Raw genomic sequence first — 13,076 nt, forward strand, 5'->3', positions numbered from 1 at the left:
GAAAGCAATCTACATAGCCAGGCCTGGATCGATGATCAGTAGTCATCACGATGCTTGATCTGTCTTCCTCCTCACGATTGTTTAATTTAATTATTTGCTTTTCCTGTCTCGTCTTCAGAAAGCAGCAACATTCAAGGGTCAAAAGAAGAAATCAAAACGAAAAGCTGAAGCCGAAATCCTGCCTACGTACCTTAATTTGTGCATATATATATATATATATATATATATATATAAATTAATATTCTTTCCCATGAAGTACCTGCAGAGTCTCGATGGAATTCAGAACTGGGGAGGAAATTACTGGCGCCATGGCACTGTGGCCTACGTAACTCAACTGCTAATCTTTGACGTCATGAAATGCAATATTTGAATTAGCAAGGTGTGAAGGCTAAGGTAAAGGCCAGGGGACCCTCGAAAAGAGGAGAAGCTACAGAGAACTCACGCTTTTCCTGTATTTATCAGCCTGCCTGCATCGCTTTATCTTATCAATGAGGACAGCATAGATTTTCTTTAGAATATAATCTGCAGGTGTACGTACTTGGGTGTCGCCTGAATCTTTCGGACAACCTCCTCATTTGGTACTGCACGGAAAATCTACACCCACTAGATTTCTGGCGTACTCTCCGCGGCGGGCCGGCCAGATTCTTTTCTTGACATAAAAAATAAATGTTCTGAGGGAGAGAAGAAGAAGAAGGGAAAAAAATGATCAGGGGGCGATTTCATCTGTGTTTTGAGTTTTGATGAACTATAATTTTCTTGGTAGATTTAGTTTTTTTAGTTTTAATAAATGTTCTGCTGTTTAATTAATTAGCAACATCCTAAAATCTTTCTAGCTATAGGATTTCATTTAATTAATTTGAAAGTAGTCTTTAAATCATTATATATAAAACCATGCATCAAGAAAAGAAAGTGTGATTGATATAATAATATTAAAACATAATTAACTAAACATGTATGCATTTATTTATTAATATCGGTCTAATATTTCATATATATATATAATTCCGGCCAGCTCCTCGCCGTGAGCTTATATATTTTGTTGTATAAACTACCACACCCAAGTTATTCTCTACTTGTGGAACTTAAGCAAAGTATCAACCTGTGATCTATCTAGATTTCAATTAGACTGTTGAAATATTATTCCCTTATTTCATCTTTTAAAAAAGTTTAAAGAAGCAGCCTGTATATAGCCTTCTAACACACACACACACACACACACACACACACGCACACACATATATATAGACAATCACCACTTCCTTCTTTACAGAAAAGGTCAAGAAGAGGGGATGAAATTAGTTAAAGGAAACAATGAAGATTAGTGACAGAGAAATCAGCCATCCCATCCACCCACAACACAAGCTAAAACTTGAATACACAGAAATCCCATTCACTTGTGATGGTTGCAAGGAAGCTGGCATTGGTCTCAAATACAGTTGCCGCCAGAGATGTTGTAATGATCAATTTGACCTGCACAAGGTATGTGCTGTGGCGCCTCCTATCATCAACAATTCCTTTTACAGAGAATGCGTTTTCGAATTTCTACTTCACCCTCCAGGTGAGGAGAAGAGGGTTTGCGATGCATGTAGAAATGAAGTTCAAGGCTTTGTCTACCACTGCAAGCGATGTGGATTTGACCTCCATCCTTGTTGTGCAAACCTCCCTCAAGTTCTAGACGATGGCGAGCACAATCTTTACCTGTGTCTCAAGCTCTCCGGGGCATGTCATCGATGCGGGGGCAAGGGACCAGGGTGGTCTTACAGGTCTCGCTGCAAAACGTATAATCTTCATCTGTCATGTGTCAAGGAGTTGCTGGTGGAGAGCTGGGAAGCCATGTATCTCAAGGTGGATCAGAACAAGGTCAGAGAGATACAGACTAGGATCCCAAGCCTCAAGGTGATACTGGCAAACCATCATGGCGGAGCTACAGGTGGAAAGGTTAAGAAGTGCTGTCAGATGGCTGGTGGTGCCATTCGCCTTATTGTCTCAGCTATCCTGGGAGATCCTACAGCTATAATCGCTGCCGTCGTTGGGGGTTTCATATCCAAGTAATTCAAGCATATATGGCTGAGCAAAAAAAGGAGACCAATATTTATATATACACGAAACTATGCTCATGAATACTGTCTAGTTTACAGTACTCCAATATGTTAAACACTGTTCTTTGCTAATACTCATAATTAGTTCTCGTGTGTTTGGTTTGTTACCCTTAATTACCTGTCTGTACTGTGTGATATATATACACTTTCTGTGTGAAATTTGAAATTTCCTTCCCCCCTTCTCCTTGAAAAGTATATCCATTATAAATCTAAATCTATATAATGTATGCACAAGGCCAGAAATTTTTTCTACTCTGGGCTATAAAGTAAATACATATAAATTGTTTTTCAAGATCAATTATTAATTAGTGTGTGTGTATATATATATATATACCAAGTTAACAATAAAGTTTCAATCCAAATAGATAAAATAAAATTTAAAATACATAAAATTAAAAAAAACATGATAAATATATTATGAAAATTTTTATGATGAATCACATCGATCTAATAATATTCTAGTTGAGATCTCAAATCATATATACATCTCTTATTTATTAAAATATTCAGGATAAAATTTCTTAGCAAACTTGTAAATAATTTCAACTTTAAATGATTTAAAGTTGTTTTTAGGTTTTAAAGTAGAACTAAATGCAAGAGTTGTACTATCCTATCACTAAATCTAAAATTTAATTCTTCCAACTGAAAATTCTATTATTGAGTTAAATATATTATAATAATAATATTGGTAAACTATCATTGATTTTTGTTGCTAACATGAACAAACTATAGCCTTTTCATATGAAGTATTTATATGTGGTATGTCAATCTCATATTGTGTGCAAACATATTACACATGTGCAAAGACAAGATCAAATTTGATATCTCTCAAAGTTCAAAGCAATGCTTTAGTAGTTGATATAAGATTCATTGTATATAAAATATCTAAGAGATTTTTGTTGTAAAACTCAACAAAATAAATCAACAATTCTTATTATTTTATGCATCAAATATAAATGAATATAAATTTAAAAGATTTCATTATAGTCAAACAATCATCAACTTTTCACGTATAGAGTTAGAAGATTCTTCTTGAACCATACTTTAAAAAATAAGTTGCATCATATATATCTATTGAACTGCAAATAGAATCAAAATGAAAACTTCAGTAGTTCAACCTCGATGTTAATTACTGATTTGATTAGCCCTCTATTAGTCTCACATTATGCTATAGCTAAAACTTTAATTTACAAAGGTATGCGAATCTGATTGTCTCATGACTAACCAGTTATTTGTGTTTAGAATTTATGTGGTTTTTTTTTATTGAGTTTTGGGTTATTGAAAAGTTTATGTGATTGTCTCTGACCGATTACTAAAAATCAAGGTGGTGGGTTATTGAATTTCTTATAGTCTATTTTTCTTTTACTCAAGCTACAGCACAATACCTGCACAGCCTCTTTCACTCCTTTGCCCTTATGTATACATCTCTCTCTCTCTCTCTCTCTCTCTATATATATATATATATATATAATTTAAAAAATATATAAGTTTATAGAATATTTATTCTCACCCCTCATCTAAATAAATACTATATTTACTTAAATTTTAAAGTGTTTTTCTTACCGTTATCCGCAAATGAAAAACGCACCCAATCTTTCTGCAGCCTCGTAGCACATGCTTTTCAAGACGCCATTGAGGAATGGAAATTTCACGCAGATAATGTATACCTACATAATGTAAACACACACGCAAATGGATGCGCTACGGTCCAAATAATTAAAATAAAATATCCTTTCCTCTTGTCTGGAAGGTTATTGCGAGGGTGATCGTGGTTTTTGCATGCCTTGTATGCATTATCATGGAGAGCAAAAGTCAAACGGGATTCCTTCTTCAAGATCTTAGCGAGGACCTTCCGCGTAGCTAGTGCCTAGTGGCATGCCCTGCAGAGAAACTTCAATGAAATGAACAGGATGACAGGATGCGATGTTTCTCCTCCTCTCTGCAGGCATGAAATTGTTGACTCTTAACTACATGCCAAGGTGCTTCACCTCTGAAACTTCAACTGCTGCTCGACGGTCAAACGGGATCATCCCAATATTCCTTAATTGGACAACAAACAAAAGAAGGAAATGTATACATGGGGACCGATAAAATCTTTCTTGGAGAGCTAATGCTTTATTTGGGCAATCGAGGATCTCCCCATTTCAAAGTGATGACCGTCAACACGGGCAGACCTTAACGACAAGAAGCAATCACGCGTCCCCTGTTGTAATCTCCCTCTGATTTCTCCATATTCATTTCCAAACTGGTTTCTATATATCATCCCCGTCTTTCTTTCTAATCAATCGTACGTACAGCTTGCTACAACAAATGGCTGCCCAAAATCCATATTCGATCATCGCTCTCCTCATTATTATGTTATTCAACCTTGCACATCTAGCTTTCACAGACAACATGTCATCATTCACTTTTGAGAGATTTGTTGATGATGATCATGAGAAGCTCCTGAGTTTCAGAGGCAATTCATCCATCTATCTTGAAGCTCTACAACTTACTCCTGAGACCCCCAATGATGCTCATAGTTGGAAACAAAAAAATGCATCTGGCCGCATCATGTATCATAAACCTTTCAGGTTCTGGATCGGTGATGGTGGGGACGGGTACAGATTAGCCTCCTTCAACACCACCTTTGTCATTAACATTTACAGAGCAAGTGATTGGGAGGCTGGTAATGGCCTGGCTTTTCTTATTGCTCCAAATGCTAGCATACCCGAAGCAAGTTACGGGCAATATCTAGGCCTGACCAATGCCTCCACTGATGGTAGCACTGCAAACCACTTTGTGGCTATAGAGTTCGACACGGAAAAGCAAGATGACATCGAAGATCCAGATCATAACCATATCGGGTTCAATATCAACTCCATTCGGTCAAAAAATGCCATCCCTCTAGACAAATATAACATCATACTCTCTCCTGATCCACCAGGAGTTAACTACACTGTTTGGGTTGATTATAACGGCACCTCCAAATTGATGCAGGTGTACATGGTGAAAGAAGGAAATCAAAAGCCTGGAGAGCCTCTTTTGAACGAGACCATAGACCTCAAAGAGTACCTGAAACAAGAGTCCTACTTTGGTTTTGCCGCTTCCACTGGTGATCCACAGATTGAATTAAACTGTGTGCTGAAATGGAGCTTACAGATAAATAATCAACCCGATGACGAAAATGATGAGAAATGGTGGAAGATTGGTGCTGGGGTTTGTGTCTCAGTAGTGATGATAATCTTTATATTTGTGGTATGTGGAGTTGTTTTTGTGAGGAGAAAGAGATCAAAAGCAAGTCTAGAGGAGGCCACAGAGTTTGGTTCTTACATCTTGAAATGGTTGCCTGGGATGCCAAGAGAGTTCAAGTACAAGGAGTTGAAGAAGGCTACCAGCAATTTCCATGAAAGTATGAAGCTCGGGGAAGGAGGATTTGGGATCGTTTATAAAGGCGTCCTACTCCTCAATGATAAGGCTGATGATGGTGGTACTACTACAACTACAACTACTGAAATTGCTGTCAAGAAATTCTCCAGAGACAGCATAAAAAGCAAAGATGATTTCTTGGCCGAGCTAACCATCATTCATCATCTTCGCCACAAAAACCTCGTCCGCTTAGTGGGTAATTATCGAATATTTTGGTTCTTATTCCTTCTTTTGTCTAATCATTTTGCATAAAATTTAAGTCCATGATCTCGTTCATTGGATAAGCACTTGGCTATATGAATCATTTAATTTGAATAGACCACCAGATATTTCGATCGCATAGTCAACCCACATGCTTCCCTCTTGCAATTCCTTGCTTCAAATTTCCTTTTTTTTCTTAACTTTCTTCTGTTCATAGGTCACACAGTACTACACATATACTAGGTTTAGAAAAATAAGAATTGGTTAAGTGTTATCCTGACATAGTAGAGCATGAAAGGAAAGATATATCGCTGCCATTAATATTTCACAGGCAAGGCAAGGCAATGAACTTGTCCTCTGATTTTAAATTAATGTTGTATCTCATCTTGTTTAGCATTAGCATGCAATTAGCAGCACATCTGTCATTCTTTAGAAAACAAGCTACAGCAAGAACGACTTTATAACCTGTGTCTTTGTTCAGGGTGGTGCTATGAGAAAGGGAAGCTTCTATTAGTATATGATTTTATGCCAAATGGAAGCCTGGAGAAACACCTACAGAAGGGTCCAGAGCAGGACACTCTAAATTGGAACCGTCGCTACAGGATACTTGTAGGGGTTGCATCGGCATTACATTACCTGCACAATGAGTATGACAAGAAAGTTGTCCACAGAGACCTCAAAACCAGCAATATCCTACTTGATGCAGACTTTAATTCCCGCCTAGGTGACTTTGGCCTTGCTCGAGCCTTGGAAAATGAGAAGAATTCATATAATGAACTTGGGCTAGGTGGAGTTCCAGGTACCATGGGTTATGTTGCTCCAGAATGTTTCCACACGGGCAGGGCTACCCCTGAATCTGACGTGTTTGGTTTTGGAGTGGTGGTTCTTGAGGTTGTGTGTGGTAAAGGTCCAGGGACAAAGATCCGTCACAACCAGCATCTTTATTCTATGGTTGATTGGGTCTGGACCTTACATCGTGATGGACGCATACTAGAAGCTGTAGATGAAAACCTCGGTAACAATTTTGTGCACGACGAGGCTAATAGACTTTTACTTCTGGGATTGGCTTGTTCTCATCCTATCGACAGTGAAAGGCCTAAAACAGAGACCATAATCCAGATCGTATCAGGAACTTTGCCACCGCCTCACGTACCTCCGTTCAAGCCTGCCTTCACTTGGCCTAGCATGAGCACCACTGACAGCACAACTGGTTCACTCTCCAGCACGACATCATCTTCTCGAAGTTACGCCAGAACACAAAGTGTAATCAAATTGCGGAGGACCTCGTCAAGTCTCCAAGTTTAGATCCTAATCTCTGAGCTTCCGTATTCTTGGGAAAGCTACAAAGTTTCTGCTTAAGGTAGCACGCCGTCCTAGTTTTTCCAGTGGCATTGTTTTTGTGTCTAGCTATTTTTTCTGCATTTCCAGAGATCATACTTCTGAGATCTAGTTTTTGTAATTTTTGCGTCTTACATTACTGCACTCGATCAAAACACTGTAATCACGTGCCTGATTTCCAGGAACTGTTGTTTGTCGTAGTTAAATAGCCGCCATTTCAAACATTATTGTAAAGAAAACAATAAGATTGCAGTACATCACGTCCATATCAGTTAGCAAGCATCTTTTTATCGATGGGCCAGAATTGATTAGCATTGATAATGCAGGATCAGATCATTAACAAATATACGTCCCGTTTTAGAAAATTTCAAACGAATGGAAAAATAAATCGAGTTCCCATTGATCTGCATCCTCGTAAGAGTTGAATTCGGTCTAAAGATGAAGTTCACCTAGAGTGCAATAACAAACAAACATCTCAGGCAGATCCTTGAAGCAAGGCATACTTCATCAGGAACTTCTTTTGATTACAACCTAGCATATCGCTCAAGCTACAATCTAGTTTCCTCTGTTTCAAAAGTTTGTGCCTTGACTCCAAGGTCTTCTTCAAACCATGCTGAAAGAAGTTGGGGTAATCAACAACTTCATCTATTTGCCTTCCCATTACTTCCACCAAGAACTTGATACGAGGTTCCAGTGAATTCTTGACACTCTTGATCAAAATAGGGGGATAACCAGTCACCAAAGCTGCTACTTGTCTATCATTAAATCCACATCTCCTTAGATATGCAAAATTGGGTTTCAGAATCTTGTTGACATCTCTACAAAGAACTTCAGGGAAGTTCATGACCACTGTTCGAAGATCCAGCTCTGTCAGTCCAACTGACTTGAGAAACTCTGAAGTGGGGCGTAGCCTCTTTTCAACGCTATAACCTGTTATAAAGGGGTGTTTCACCAAGACTTTACCAATCATCCCATCTTTGGTAAGGCCAAGAGAAGCGAGAAAATCAACAATTTCTTTGAGCTTGGAATCAATGCTGTAGCTGACGAGCCTAGGGTTGAGCAATAAAATCCTGCCGAGTTGCTTTTCAGGGACTCCTATTGCCTGAAAGAATGCCAAAAGGGGGCAGAGCTTCTCTTCAACACTATGAGACAGTATGTGAGGGAACTTGGTGATGGCGGAAGCAACTTCACCAGGTTTAGAACCGAGGGTAGCCAGACACTCAACCATGGGGATGAGCTTCTCATTGAGACCAAGAGTAAGTATTTTGGGACACTTTGAAATAATTGAAGGGAGCTTTCTCTCTTGGATGCCAATGGTTTTCAGGTAAGCCCAGTTTTCAGATGCCCTATCCCTCTGGGTGTCTTGCAGGCGCTTGCACTTTCGGAACATTTCATGGATGGTGCTGTCATCAAAACCTCTATCCCTGAAGAACCAGAGGAGGCTGCTATTACCATTTTGAGCTGTGACCATTTCCATATCGGCTGAGAAGAAAAGAGGCGACTGTAATTATTATAAAAGTATAGTATAGGGGCGAGAAAACAGAGAGAAGGGGAAATGAATTAGAATATCAAGGGATGAAGAGAACGTTACGAGAGATGAGCAAAGGACTCGAATGGTGCAGTGTGGAAGGCCGTGCGGGGGTTGAAGATTAACTGAAGAGCCTGGATTGTGCTGGCCTCGCCGAGGCTGGTAGTTTTAGCATTGCAATGCAACAAACATGGTAAGTAATAGCAATTACTAAAAGTTTAAAGCATCTGATATGAGAATGGTGTATGTATCGATTATCCTTTTGGGTGTGTGGTTTTACGATTACTTTACGTTATTTAGTTTATAACCGGTAGATTGCAGTTGAATTGAAACAAAGAGAAGGCAAATAAGCGATGTTTTAAGAGGAAAGAACCCAAGTAATTTATAAGAAATGGATGGTGTCAGACAGCTCTCTGACTGTCGACGAACACCGCAATAACTTAAGAGAATTTAAGCCAAGGATGATGAAATAAGTAATATAACGAATTCCCATTCCAATTCCATTAAGCAGCACTACATCTGAATAATAAATCAAATAAAAAGAAAAGAAAATAATATGAAGATGAAGACGAGAGAGTGGCCTGACCTTGAAAGCATGACATGAGCAAGTTTATCACTCAAACTGTGAGTGTGTGAGGGGAGGGGAGAAGCGCTGCGCAGCTTTTGATTTCCCTTAAAAAATATTAATTCCGGAGCTTGCACTTGCCTTATCTTCTTCTTCTGCGACTGTTTCTGGAACAGTACTAGCTCGTATTTCTATTCCAGCCAACCTGTAGTCCGCTACTACTACTCTGCTAGTAGCAGAACCGGCCCAGACCGGCCCATACCAGCCCATCCAGGCCCAGCCCAAGGATTAGGATTAGGAAAGCAATAGCCCTTGCAATTCCTATGGAAATAGCAATTTCACCTCCTCGCCTCTTATCTGGTTCGTTTTGTAATGTTCGTTGTCAAAAACCCTAAAACTAAAATTAAAACCCCCTTCTCTCTCTGTCTTTCTCGAATCAAATCGAATCAATCAATCCATCCAGGAAATGGCATCATCATCATCATCATCTCAATTTCGAGTCTTGAAGCTACATTCTCACTCACACATCTCTCTGTCACAAATACTGCGTCGTTTCAGCAGCTCCATTAAAGGATCAACTGCTGGTGCTGGTTTCGATTTCGATGATGAAAAAGAGAGGAGATTGCAGAACCAGACCCCTCCGGATCCCATACCGAATAGGCCTTTAAGAGGTGAGAGACCTAACCTTAGCAGTAATCATAGCTCTAGCAATAGAGGAGGGGGAGGACCTAACCTTAACAGTGATCATAGCTCTAGCAATAGAGGAGGAAGAGGACCTAACTTTAACAAGAACACTAACAGACCCGCCCGCCCTCAACCATCTCACCCTCCCTCAACAACCTCTCCTTTTAATCTTCAGCCCCAGACCCAAACTCATGATTTTAATCGTATCTCTGATGATGCTTTTCTCGATAAATTCAAGCTTCATCCTGAACATAACAACAACGTCAACAAGGATGCTGCCGCTGCTGATACTAAGGCTGCTGCTCCTCCTCCTCCCAAAAATGAACAAGGAAGCAGCGCCTCCACTTCCGAGCCCTCACAGGATGCTGAACAAATCTTCAACAAGATGAAGGAAACTGGGCTCATCCCCAATGCTGTCGCCATGCTTGATGGCCTTTGCAAAGATGGCCTTGTTCAGGAAGCCTTGAAACTCTTTGGCACAATGCGCGAGAAAGGCACCATCCCTGAAGTTGTTATTTACACTGCTGTTGTTGATGGCTTTTGCAAAGCCCACAAGTTGGATGATGCCAAGAGGATTTTCAGGAAAATGCAGTCCAATGGCATCACTCCTAATGCTTTCAGCTACGCTGTATTGATCCAGGGACTCTCTAAATGTAACCTCTTTGACGATGCTATCGACTTCTGTTTTGAAATGCTGGAGCTTGGTCACTCTCCCAATGTTACCACCTTTGTTGGATTGATTGATGGCTTGTGTAGGGAAAAGGGAGTCGAAGAAGCCAGGACTGTTATTGGAACATTGCGCCAAAAGGGATTCCATGTTCATGACAAAGCCGTTAGAGACTTTTTGGACAAAAACAAACCACTTTCTTCCTCTGTTTGGGATGCTATTTTTGGGAAGAAACCTTCACACAAACCTTTTTGACTTTTCTTGTGCTAGGATAATGCTTTGTAAGTTTTCTTTTTTAATTGTCTTCCTCTACTCTGTATTTTTGGCTCTCGCCTAGGCGTTTCAGGCGAGGCACAACACCTTTATTAGCCTCAAGCGTTGGATTTCAATGAAGTGAAGCCTAGGCGAGCGCCCAAGGCATTAAGGCTAGTATCTGCTCGAAGTTTTTCTTTTTCGGAAGGATTTTTTTTTATAACTTATTTATGTTTTGATCTGTCAATCTATTTTTTTACTTGATATTTAATTTTGTTTTTTAATCGATATGGCTTACTACTTTAAATTATTATTTTTTATTATAAGAGTGAAAAATACAACTTTATATGATTATATTATAATATTTTATATTTTCTTGATCTAATCTCAACTAGTAAGATAATATATATATATATATATATATTTTTAATTTATAGCATATCTAATGCGTTCTGTACTTGTGATAATCACTTGCAAACAAAGCAATCTCAAAATTTGTACAGAAAAAGATTAACAAGACAGAAAGAAAAGAAATCTAAGAATTTTATTGCAATTTCAGAATTACATGGATAAGTAACGAGTATCCTCGCTCAAATCACTCGGGGAATGACTCACTCGTATAGTGGAATCACATCAATTAAAGGTTTAATTTTATCACCACCTCCGCTACTGAATTTCAAATCTCTAACAAATAGCTTCAAATCTCTGCTTTGTGGAATGCTACATGTAGAATTACCATCTTCAAACAATATGCACTTGCAATATATTGCATTTGTAACGTGAAAGATATTTAAGGCATTATGAATTTGTGATTAATACTGGCTTGTACTTTGGGGCGGGTAATATTAGTTCATGAACTTGCAGTAAGCCATAAATTTTGACCATGTGGTATGGATTCATGATATAAATTTGTTGAACGACAAAGTCGAGAAACCAAATGAGTGTACATGCAAAAGACGATACCTATTCCGATACCTCCTAACTCGTTACTCTGCAGAGGTAAGGTGAAAAGACAGGAGTATACTGGAGCGGATCCTGAAGGCTGTCCATGCAAAAGATCATCTTGCAAGACTTCTTATTGTTAGTGTGTTCCTTTGGGGGTGGATTGCAGCAATCCCAACAGAACTTGCAAGTGCTATGGTGAGAAAAAAAAAAAAAGAGTTTGAATAGACGAAAGCATGGAGTTTCAGAGAAGATGGGTCCCGAGGGCTGTGTACATGCACCAAAAGGCTGGAGTTGCGAGACTCTAAAATGGGAATGTGTTGGATACAAGGTCGATTGCAACGAGAGTGATTTATGCATCACAGAAGAAGCATTGAGCGCCAAGATGATTCATGCTTGGATGTGCAGAAGCATAGAGTTGCAGAGCCTGCAGGTGAGGATGAGATTTGGACTTCAAAATCGTAAGTTTGTTATAAAACTGAGTTAAAATCTTGATTTAATCAGAAGTTATAATCTTTTAACTTTGGACTTATGGATTATAATAAAAGAGATTAGGGAATTGGAGGAGGAAAATGCTTGTTTTTAATTGTAATAATGAGCAGTCTGATGCATCTGCCACCTTATTTCATCGGCCAAATTCTTAATTCTTATAAAATCTTGTAGGAGAGATTTGGTCGGCCTTATTTATCTTTTTCTATCCGCTTCACGTCAAACAGGTCCTTGGCTTCGGCCATCTCCCCTTTCCATGTTATAGACTCCCAAAAAAATAAAAAAATAAAAAATTCATATTATAATGCTGATTGGGTTGAGTCCAACTATTGACTCACGAAACTCTTATTCAAGATAAAAAAAATAAAAACTTAACAAACATTATTTAAAAAATTGAATTTGATTTCAAATAGAAACGTTTCTAAGAATTAAGGATGTCATTTTGCATGCTAGTTTAACTTAGAACCATAAAATTAGTTAAAATAAGCATAAGTTAATTTGAATATTCATTCTAATAAATAAATAAAAAGAAAGAAGGATGCCATTTTGCATGTTCTTTTACATTGACTTCTTTGTTTTTTTTCTTTAAAAAAATAAAATTACATTGATGCATGTTCCTTAATCTTGTGAGTCCGACTTTTATATAAATAGAAACAAAATAAATAGTAAGAGTCGAGGAGCCTATTACGGAGCAGTTTGGGTTTGGCACAGCTTTTTATCAGCTATAAAATATCATTTCTAAGATAAGAACTCAAATGTTAGAAGAGTCACAATGAGTTGTTTTTGCTGTTAAAAAAATAATTTTTAAAATTTTTAATTTAATTTATTTCAAATTAGTTTGTGTTATATTTTTAAATAGTTTTAATATATTAATATAAAATTTAAAAAATAAAAATAAAATAT

General features: G+C 38.2%; 4 protein-coding genes across 6 annotated transcripts; 3 read left to right on the top strand and 1 right to left on the bottom strand.

Moving 5' to 3' along the window:
• Window positions 1-1,311: 1,311 nt before the first annotated feature.
• Window positions 1,312-2,052, top strand: LOC118038736 (protein VACUOLELESS GAMETOPHYTES). The gene has a single exon (XM_035045150.1). It carries the CDS (start codon window positions 1,312-1,314, stop codon window positions 2,050-2,052), a length of 741 nt encoding a protein of 246 aa, XP_034901041.1.
• A 2,005-nt stretch (window positions 2,053-4,057) lies between these two features.
• LOC118038865 (probable L-type lectin-domain containing receptor kinase S.5) lies at window positions 4,058-7,301 on the top strand. The gene is made up of 2 exons (XM_035045344.2): window positions 4,058-5,703; window positions 6,190-7,301. Exons 1-2 carry the CDS (start codon window positions 4,410-4,412, stop codon window positions 7,011-7,013), a joined length of 2,118 nt encoding a protein of 705 aa, XP_034901235.1. The 5' UTR covers window positions 4,058-4,409; the 3' UTR covers window positions 7,014-7,301.
• A 121-nt stretch (window positions 7,302-7,422) lies between these two features.
• Window positions 7,423-9,326, bottom strand: LOC118038867 (transcription termination factor MTERF6, chloroplastic/mitochondrial). 3 transcript variants are annotated; one of them, XM_035045348.2, is made up of 3 exons: window positions 9,161-9,324; window positions 8,633-8,733; window positions 7,423-8,528 (listed from the first exon to the last, which is right to left on the bottom strand). In XM_035045348.2, exon 3 carries the CDS (start codon window positions 8,521-8,523, stop codon window positions 7,522-7,524), a length of 1,002 nt encoding a protein of 333 aa, XP_034901239.1. In that variant the 5' UTR covers window positions 8,524-8,528; window positions 8,633-8,733; window positions 9,161-9,324; the 3' UTR covers window positions 7,423-7,521. The 3 variants fall into 3 exon arrangements, with proteins under 3 accessions (XP_034901239.1, XP_034901238.1, XP_034901237.1); XM_035045347.2 differs by having other exon boundaries at window positions 8,638-8,733; window positions 9,161-9,323; XM_035045346.2 differs by lacking the exon at window positions 8,633-8,733 and having other exon boundaries at window positions 9,161-9,326.
• A 146-nt stretch (window positions 9,327-9,472) lies between these two features.
• Window positions 9,473-10,919, top strand: LOC118038866 (uncharacterized). Its single transcript, XM_035045345.2, has one exon. The coding sequence runs from the start codon at window positions 9,606-9,608 to the stop codon at window positions 10,743-10,745; it is 1,140 nt and encodes a 379-aa protein (XP_034901236.1). The 5' UTR covers window positions 9,473-9,605; the 3' UTR covers window positions 10,746-10,919.
• Window positions 10,920-13,076: the final 2,157 nt, after the last annotated feature.

The sequence above is a fragment of the Populus alba genome, chromosome 4, assembly GCF_005239225.2.
Source record: "Populus alba chromosome 4, ASM523922v2, whole genome shotgun sequence".
Taxonomy (NCBI): Eukaryota; Viridiplantae; Streptophyta; class Magnoliopsida; order Malpighiales; family Salicaceae; genus Populus; species Populus alba.

Excerpts from the sequence above, each read along its gene's own strand:
- LOC118038736 (XM_035045150.1), top strand. The coding sequence starts at position 1,312 with ATGAAGATTAGTGACAGAGAAATCAGCCATCCCATCCACCCACAACAC.
- LOC118038865 (XM_035045344.2), top strand. The coding sequence starts at position 4,410 with ATGGCTGCCCAAAATCCATATTCGATCATCGCTCTCCTCATTATTATG. Across the intron at positions 5,704-6,189 it reads AAACCTCGTCCGCTTAGTGG|GGTGGTGCTATGAGAAAGGG; the intron begins GTAATTATCGAA and ends GTCTTTGTTCAG.
- LOC118038866 (XM_035045345.2), top strand. The coding sequence starts at position 9,606 with ATGGCATCATCATCATCATCATCTCAATTTCGAGTCTTGAAGCTACAT.